This window comes from Salvia miltiorrhiza, chromosome 7 (genome assembly GCF_028751815.1).
Source record: "Salvia miltiorrhiza cultivar Shanhuang (shh) chromosome 7, IMPLAD_Smil_shh, whole genome shotgun sequence".
In the NCBI taxonomy this organism is placed as follows: domain Eukaryota; kingdom Viridiplantae; phylum Streptophyta; class Magnoliopsida; order Lamiales; family Lamiaceae; genus Salvia; species Salvia miltiorrhiza.
The window spans coordinates 29,213,479-29,223,198 of NC_080393.1; the positions used below are offsets into that span (position 1 = coordinate 29,213,479).

Here is a 9,720-nt window from a genome sequence, read left to right on the forward strand (position 1 = left end):
GTTCCTGTTGGTCCGGTTACAAGAGCACGAGCCAAGAAGTTCAAAGAGAGCTTGATGCTCTTAGTCCAAGAAGCGTGGACTCAAGAGTTGATGAAGAAGCCAATAGGAGATTGTGGAGTTGGCGAATTGAGCCCAAATTCAATTAATCTTATTACGTGCGAGTGGGACGAAGTTTGAAGACTTCAATTTATTTATTAGTTTTGTTTTTCGCAGCCCATTAATTGTAGGGCTTGTTATTTTCAAAATTTTAAGAGTAAGGGGCCTTGTTTGGCTGCTTAGGATTTTACTTAAGTTATTTCTTTATTAGTTAGGTTTAGTTTTTGCCTATATATATGGCATCTTTATGTTGGACGAAAATCAGCTTTATTATCAATCAAATTTGTGAGTTTTATTCTCTCTTGAGAGTTCTCGAATTCCTCTTGATTATTCCAAGACGAATTCATCTATCGACTTAACGGCGAGTCAACCAACCGTCGTCGGGTGTCATTCATCGTGTTCCCGAGTTGCTGCGTCAGCATCACGTTGGGGTATAGGGATTTTATTCGCCTATATCATTTTGTGGGTTAGATTCAGAGGTTCTGGAATTTCCATCTATCGTTCGTTCGTTCGTTTCTTCAGACTTCCGTTTGCGTGTTCGATTGAACGGTCTGACAAGGATCGTATCATAAAGGAGTGTAATGGTAACAATAGTCATTATTTTTATTGAGTGTTTGGTTAAACAATGGAAATGAATCATTAGCAAAGGATTTCATTTTTTTTTTGTTTTCCCTCTATTTTGAGGGGTAACAAATTGGGTGATTGAGTTACCCTCAAGTAAGAGGGTAATAGTTAACTCATTACTCAAACCAAACAACAAGTTATGGATTCAATTAATCGAATCCTTTTCCAACTTCTAAAAACACTCAACCAAACGTGGGCTAAATATCATATGCATCTTACCGAACCAATAAAATAGAGTTCAAACAACAAACTTGATAAACACCTTCAAAAATATGACTAACTTATTATTCAATTTAAAATTGCACAAATAATCGTAAATCTAATTATCTTGTGAGGTAATTCATCATTTCCTTGCAAATTTTATAAGCTGAGACCTACATCAAACTTTTTCTAAAATTGAACATTTTGTAAGTGAAAATGTAAGTCATGGACATCTTTTGGAAAACATTAACTTTATAACCCAAACTATGATTAAGATGTTGAAATAAGTAAAATTATTACTTCCTCTGTCCCACTATAACTGATACAAAATGTTTTAGCGCGTAAATTCAAAAAAATATATGTAAATTAATTAAAAATAATAAGGCCTATAATTTTTTAAAAATTAAATTTTGCCATTTATGAAAAAATGAATACAAATCACTTTTAATAAGAAAGGAAGTATTTTGGATTGGAGCTTAAACGATATGACTAAACATAAGAGATCTCACATTTAAATGGACAAAAATATCATGATTCAATATACTCCCTCCGTCCCATTAAAAGTGACGGGTTACTTTATTGCACGTAAAATTAAAAAAAAGAAGATATAAAATGATTAAAATAATAAGAACTACACTTTTTTATGAATTAATTTTAGTATTTATGAAAACAAACCACTTATAATGGAACTTAAAATCAAATACAAACCATTTTTAATGTGAGAGATAGTAGAATATAAAGGCACTACACATATGTTTAAAGCACCAGTTACAAAATAGCCTATCTCCGATAAACTCTAATAGCTGCAAGGCAAGGGACGGTTCACATAATTCTAGATGGCTAAAAAGCAAAGTTTGGGAAGCGTAGAAGAAATTGATGGGCTACTTGGAATCAGCGGGAGTGTATTCCCCCAACAGCTTATTGTAATCCTCATCAAACTTCTTCTCAAGCTCCATCTCTTCAGCCCTGTACTTGCGCTTCAGTTCCAATTTTTGCTCTTCATGGGCCTCCATTAGCTTATCCCTCTTACTCTTAAACTCCTCCAACTCTTGGTCCTGCAGCTGAATGAATCTCGAAAGCTCTTCGCTCCTAAAACAAAATTATCAACATTCACCAAATGTTTTCTTCAATTGCTAAATCACGACAAAGAAATACTACAATGTAAGGCATCACAAATACTCATGACACGAAGAATTGAGATAAATAAACTGAACAAACAAACAAATTCCACAAGGAATGTAAATTACCTGCGTGCTCGCTCTTCAGCAGAAGAAAGATTTGCCTCGGAATGAGTTGCTTTTTCACGTTCAAGTTGTTGTATCTTCTCAAAGTTTTCCTCCTTCGCATTTCTAGCATCATACAGCTGTTGGATGTGGTCTTTGTAGAATTGCTCCTGATTATCCATCTAAGTTGATAACAAAGTGAAATAGGAGGTTAACACAGACAAGGAAAAGATAAATATAAAATTTATGCATCCTAGAACCTGTGGGGGAGAAATTCCATAAGTGTGTGCGACTACAGCAAACTTTAAGCTATCATAACATATAAAAACACAGGGATTCAAGAAAATGAAGCTCAATTAAACAACACCCAAAGTCACTAAGAATAATTTTTCTCCCCCTCAAGTTCCACTTTCTACCTGCGAATTTGGAGAGACAAAAGATGGAAAATTTGCAGGAAATTATGCAATAACATGTTACCATACGACAAGTTAATATTCTGAGCTGTAGAACTAAGGAAATAGTCCATCAGATGTAACCTTCTAAAAATCCGAGAGAGAAAAACTGAGCTAAAATGCCTGTACCTCCACCAAAGAATATAAAGCAACTTCCGGATTTAATGGTCATACAGATCATGCAATATTATCAAAACAGACTTCAAGAAACTTATCAAGAGTATAGATACTTTTTATAGTTCTAATACTTAGAAATCCACCAGAGGGGGGTTACAGAGCCGTTATTGCTTCAATGACTTCATTGATGGAGATTACAGAAAATCCAACTGAAGTAGGTCAAGTGTCCATAAATAATCTCACTCAAGAGAAGAACTTATTACTATATCAAATTTCATGATCTAGATAGATTAAAATTTCCACCAACAAGACAAGATCAAGTTATTCTGCCTTGTTACGTTTATCAAACTTGAAACATACCTCTTCTTTGTTTTGTTCATGATGCTTTTGTGTCCTAAGTTTCACTACTTGATTCTCTTGCATAGTCCTCCGCAGCTTTTCACTCAGTTTTCCAAAAGACTCCTCAAGGGCTTTCTTGCTTGTCTGTTCTTTGACAACTTTGTTCTTAAACCATGTGAGCTGCTGATTATCATCACTCATCTGCTTCATTTGCTTTACAACTACTTCTTGATAGGATCGCATCTCATATTTCAGTTTGGCCTTACCTAAGCATTTACGACAATTAATAAACGATCATAACAATGAGAAATTAAAACAAATAACGATCATAACAATGAGAAATTAACAACAAATCATGTCAGCACCATTGACATGAAAGAAAAAAAAATCCCAAGCATACACAATCTACCCACACAAAAACACAGAGCACCTTGAGAATGTTGATTAAAGCTCTCCATATCATGTTTTTCGGCCATGTACCCATATAGTTGCCGCTGGCCTCCAGGGTAAAACGGAACCTTATTTCTATTCCAAGCAAACCTATCTCGGGAATGGACTTCAAAGTGTCCGCTCAAGCGTTCAGCTTCTGCATATCCCACTGCTGAGGCCTCAAAAATTAACAGACTCATGCCACGGTGCCCTTGTGGTCCATAAGAATGGCGTGCCCTGATTGCAGAATAATCACTGAAATAATCAAGCAGCTCTTGATTGCCCATGCCAATCCACTGTAGATGAAGTTTACAATAGAAATGGATTAGTGTGCCATTACTTCAAAAAAATTGCATAAATACTAATGGAAATACAAACTTCTATAAGAATTTCATACTCTGTCATTATCATCTTTGTCAAGCTTGGTGTTCATAATTACCACCATGGGAGGCCAAACAATTTCTTTATCAGCTCTCTCATCCAGACCTTTCCACTTTCCGAATACCTCACCAGCTGGTACTGCTGATGTTCCCCTTCTTTTAAGTTCCTCATCCAATATTTCAGCAAGCTCTCTGTGTAGCTTCATCCTTTTGGATCTTTTGGTTTTGGCATGTGTGATTAGGGGTTGCAAGCCACGGTACCAGTCAATAGCACCGGGTCCTCCTTGGCATGCTGGGCAATGCCACTGCCTCTCAGGCTCATTAATCTCCTTAACAGTTAAATTGTCCAAGCACTGAAAAAGCTCCTTAAACCACTTGTTCTTTTTTTTCGTTTCATGACTTTTATGGCTTTCATCTGAAGCAAATCCATCACTCAGATCATCATCTGAGTCATCAATACCATCTGACTCATCATCATCGTCAACTTCATCAAAGGCCTGATTATCAGCTGCTTGAGCTGAGGGCTGAAAAGAAGCGGCTCTAGTGTTCCATACTGGTGGTGCTGCATCATAATCAGAGTTAGGATTACGGCCAGATGGCTGTTGTCTAGTATAACCTCTGCCGGAGCCCTGTCCAAGCCCTCCATTAGTTCTGAAGCCAAGTTTCTGCACAGTGTCAGCATGACCCCATGCCTTAGGGGTGGAATGCTGGGGAACCAACTGTCTTGAAGCATTATTCTTGTTTTTGTTCTTTGATTTTTTTCCGTACTCTTCCCATCCATCATCGTTTGTAGGGTTTATATTCATATCCGAAACACCCCGGGATAATTGATCAATGCTAGAGTTAGATACATCTGCTTTGCTTTCGCCTTTGACTGACGGATCAGAAGTAACTGCACCAGAAGGATTCCCAATCCCTTTCCTCGAGTTCATCTCTGAATTCATCACAATAATCAATAAGAGGAAGTAAGTAAGCATCTGTTTCCAGCAGATGTCACAAGAGCAGGGTAATATTTGAGGCAAAGAAAGACAATTAAATACTATGGTATGAACTACAGAGGGGCTGACAATTAGCTCAGCATTTAACCATTTCATATCTAAAAGATATGACCAAGAAAAATGCTTGTGATGAAAAAAACGTTGCAACACGTGATGCATTATGCATACAAACTATCATATATCAACACCGCAGAAGAGAAAATAAAACACTCTTTGAGGAAAACGATCTCAGTCTCAGAGGCACTTCCTGATTCTAGACAAAAAAAGCTTGCAGAAAATTTCACATATTCCAAGCATCACCATTATTCTGAAAGTCTTTTCTTCATTTTTTTTCTGCTTATATGGCAATTTTAAATAGTTGCAGATAGAAAATAAGTAAATGTAGAGGAACACTTGAACGGAAATCGTAATAACTAAAGCAGAAAATGTGGAGGATTCCGAAAGCAAACCGCAGAGTAGAAAAGAAAGAGAAATTACCTAGCGCAGACGATCGGGCGAAATCAGCGTGAGGGAAAACGAGAACGAAAGGGAAAGCAAGGGCGTGTTCGACAAGCTAAAAGGAGACTCCCTCTCTCTCTTTCCTTGCAGTTGCAGACTGACACTGTATTTATGCTTCTATTTCTACCCCGGACTCCAAATTTCCTTCCAATTGGATTTAATTTGCGTTAAAACCGCAAAAGGTTTTAATTTTATGCGTTTCGGGTTTAGCAAAATTAGTTTTATTGGCCAAAAAATTTGAAAATCCAAATCATGTTATAAACTAGAGAGAAGCGAGAGAATAGAGAATATAATACGTATTAAGTGTCTTTAATATGAGGGCCAAATGCCTCTATTTATACAAGTAGGAAGCTAGGGTTTTAGGGAGATTTCTTGGTCAACACACATAAGATATATCTTATAGATATATTTACAACACTTCCCCTTGATTGACCAATCCCTAAAACAAAAAATGTTGCCTCATTAAAACCTTGCTAGGAAAATCCAATGGGACAAAACCTAGTCGAAGTAAAAAAGAGTACAACTGCTTCCCCTGAACTTGATATCATAGAAGATCTTTGAGTCGACGCATGCCGATCTCATGCACCAACTTTCTGAATGTCGATGTTGGTAATGCCTTGGTGAATAAGTTAGCCAGATTATCACTTGAGCGAATTTGTTGCACGTCGATATCGCCACCCTTTTGAAGGTCGTGTGTGTAGAAGAGCTTGGGAGAAATATGCTTCGTCCGATCGCCTTTGATGTATCCTTCCTTGAGTTGCGCGATGCAAGCAATATTGTCTTCATATAAAATAGTTGGTTTGGCCTTTGATGAAGCTAACCCGCACGACTCTTGGATATGACTCGTCACATTTCTCAACCATACACATTCTCGACTTGTTTCGTGGATTGCAATGATTTCAGAATGATTTGAGGATGTTGCAGTCAAGGTTTGCTTCACAGACTTCCATGATATTGCAGTTCCACCACATGTGAAAATGTATCTAGTTTGTGACTTAGCTTCATGTGGATTGGATAAAAATCCTGCATCCGAATACCCCACTAGAGTATTATCAGATTTTTCTTGATAATATAATTCAAGGTCAATTGTACCCTTTAGATAATGTAGAATGTGTTTAACACCATTCCAATGTCTCAAAGTGGGTGCTGCGCTAAATCTTGCTAGAAGATTGACAGAAAAAGCTATATCCAGTCTAGTATTATTAGCCAGATAAGTCAACGCTCCAATGCACTTAGATATGGTACTTCTGGACCAAGTATTGTTTCACCCTCTTCAATTGGTCGAAATGGATATTTTTTAGTATCAATAGATCTAACGACCATTGGTGATGTTAATGAATGTGCATTATCCATGTAAAAGCGTTTTAACACTTTTTCTGTATATGTGGATTGATGGATAAACGTTCCTCCACGGATACGTTCCATTTGCAAACCAAGACAAAACTTTGTCTCTCCCAAATCTTTCATCTCAATTCTTTCTTCAAATATTTAGCAGTTTTATTGAGCTCTTCAGGAGTCCCAATTAAATTTAAATCATCAACATAAACTGCTATGATTGCAAATCCACTTTCGGTTTTCTTAATGAAAACACAAGGGCATATATCATTATTCTTGTATCCTTCTTTCAAAAGATACTCGCTCAGTCTATTGTACCACATACGATCATACTGTTTCAACCCATACAACGATTTTTGCAGTTTAATTGAATACATGCTTTTGGGTTTTGACTGCAATCCTTCAGGCATTTTAAATCCTTCGGAAATTTTCATATATATGTCATTATCTAATGACCCATATATATAAGCAGTCACTACATCCATAAGGCGCATATCAAGCCTTTGTGACACAGCCAGACTAATCAAAATCTGAAAGTAATAGCGTTCATTACGGGAGAGTATATTTCCTCATAATCAATTCCTGATTTTTGTGAGAAACCTTGTGCTACGAGTTTTGCTCTATATCTCGTAACTTTATTTTTCTCGGTTCTCTTTCTAACAAAGATCCACTTGTATTCAACATGGATTTTAGATTCCGGAGTTAAGGCTATATATCCAAATACTTTCCGGTTATCATAGGAATTTAATTCCCTTTCTATAGCTTCTTTTCACTTTGGCCAATTAAGTCTCTGTTTGCATTCTGCAACAGATTTTAGTTGAGGATCCTCATTTAAAACATGAAGAGCTATATGAAAGGCAAATATATCATCAACAATGATATTTTCTCTCTCTAGTATCTGATGTTGTCACACCCCAATTCTTGAAGGAATAAACTATAATGGAGGTGCGACTAAAATCATAGAAATAGACAAGGGGAGAACCTTGTGAAATTCAGATAATAGGATAAAAAGGTTGGGCAACGCCCTTTGAATGAAGAAAGATAGAAATCAAGTGATACTAATCAATCAACAACATTCTAAACTTCAGGATCGCAAGTTTGGTTTCATGCTTCTGATAACCAACGTTAAATAACATAGAGCTAGAAGTTGAGAGTCTGCGCTCGATAAGAAACATAATTCAGAATTTAACATAAAGGTCTTAAGTTAGAGAAACATAAGACAAATAAGAGCTAGTGCAACAGCGGAAGACAAAATACGGAGTTGAACCCTAGCCTCAGCTCTGTCCCGTCAGCACCGACCAATCAACCTGAAAACATTTGAAAGTATTTTTGGGCTAAGTACTAATGTACTTAGTGGGCTAGCATTTTTATAAACATTTCATAATCATAAGAGCAGTTTATCCAATCATAATTGACATAACTTAGAAGGTTTTAAATTGAAATAACTTCTAAGCATGTTAAAATATTTTATCATATTGCGCGCAATTGTCACACTCCCTTTCCGTTACTCGCTGTGATCCCGGACTTTTTAGCCACCGACGGATCCATTACTCCTGCTTTACTTGAACTGAGGGCGTAACCCAGCCAAGTTCCCATTTGGGACCCAATGCTCCGGAACACATCCCGTCGAGCACCCTTATAACGCCTCATACATGATTAGTGCCCGAATGGAGATCAACCCACCGAGTCAGCTAATAGGTGTACACAATTCTCAAATAACGTGTTAGGTCAAGAGAGAACCTCGATCGATTAACTTATGCGAGCCTTAAACAGAGCAGAGTGCACAAAATATTTTATCGGATAAACAGTTTTCATTTCATTGAAACATTTAAGCTCAATAGCTAAATCATACATTTGGAAAATAAGCCCACCTGTATAGGCAATGCCTGTCGTTTATTCTTAACTCTGAATCGGTATAGTAGTGCTAGTCCTCACGATCCACAAAGCCTACAAGAAATCTATAATCTTAATAGGTCTCCTGAATCTAATGTTAAGTCATGGTGTAGTGCTTATCATCCTATGATTCACTTAGCCGGGTTTTCAAAATTTAATAAATAAATAATTGAAAACTAAATTTTGAGCTAAGAACACCAACAATATCCTTGCTCGATTTTCTTAAATAATTGACTTCAAAATAAAACCAATTTAATCGAAATGATTTTATTTGCAAAATATTTTAATGCAAATTTCTTTCATGCTTTTAAAACACATAACTAAGTAAATACATTCGACATATGCACATAATACAAATAATATTATTATGCAAACTATTCTTTAAAAACAATTCATTTAAACTCAAATTAAAGAGTCAAATTAATAAATCAATTAAACAAGTCCATCAATCAAATGAAAGCCCATATTATTTCAAAAATTCGCAGCCCAAAACAGTAAATAGCAGTCCACCATTTAACAAATTACCCAACCCAAGTTTTTAAAAATAAAATTCGGCCCAAAGGCCCACTCTCATACCCAAAAGTCCAAGCCCTAACCCCCTTATCACTCCCTCTCACTCACACCTGCGCCTCCCACACCCCTTTCGTCCCTCTCCTCCTCACACGACTCGCACACACACCAGTCACCAGGAACACACCCTCGCCCCTCACCTCTTGTCTCCTCCGGCGAAGAACCGTCGGTCAGTCATCTCCCTCGCCCCCATTTCTCTCGACTCCACAGTCGACGGTAGCAGCGGGGAAGAGCCGGCCGCCGCCGCCTTTCCTCTCATCTCCCCCGACTTCCCTTTCTTCTCAGCCCTAAATCCCTAGCTTCAATTTCCGGCAACGACAACGTCACACACGACGCCGCTACCCCTGGACACTCTCACCAACTATCTCTCTTATCTCCCTCCCCTAAATCCGGTTGACAACAGCAAGGCTGCAGCCGACGACCATCTCCTCTGTAAGCTCCTGCCGACGGCAACAGTGGCGCCAAGCCACCGCCGTCAGCGGCCCCCTTTCCTCCCTCCTTGACTCCGGCAGACAGCAGCAGCTAAAAGCTACCACTGGTGCCGCCCCTCACTCCCTCTTCTCTC

At 37.8% G+C, this 9,720-nt stretch overlaps 1 protein-coding gene across 1 annotated transcript; it reads right to left on the minus strand.

Moving 5' to 3' along the window:
- Positions 1-1,473: 1,473 nt before the first annotated feature.
- On the minus strand, positions 1,474-5,497 carry LOC130995860 (protein SUPPRESSOR OF GENE SILENCING 3-like). The gene is made up of 6 exons (XM_057921309.1): positions 5,337-5,497; positions 3,879-4,795; positions 3,483-3,777; positions 3,074-3,318; positions 2,169-2,326; positions 1,474-2,010 (listed from the first exon to the last, which is right to left on the minus strand). The coding sequence occupies exons 2-6, from the start codon at positions 4,791-4,793 to the stop codon at positions 1,803-1,805; spliced, it is 1,821 nt and encodes a 606-aa protein (XP_057777292.1). The 5' UTR covers positions 4,794-4,795; positions 5,337-5,497; the 3' UTR covers positions 1,474-1,802.
- Positions 5,498-9,720: the final 4,223 nt, after the last annotated feature.

Excerpts from the sequence above, each read along its gene's own strand:
- LOC130995860 (XM_057921309.1), bottom strand. The coding sequence starts at position 4,793 with ATGAACTCGAGGAAAGGGATTGGGAATCCTTCTGGTGCAGTTACTTCT. Across the intron at positions 2,327-3,073 it reads ATGAACAAAACAAAGAAGAG|ATGGATAATCAGGAGCAATT; the intron begins GTATGTTTCAAG and ends TTATCAACTTAG. Across the intron at positions 2,011-2,168 it reads GCTGAAGAGCGAGCACGCAG|GAGCGAAGAGCTTTCGAGAT; the intron begins GTAATTTACATT and ends ATTTTGTTTTAG.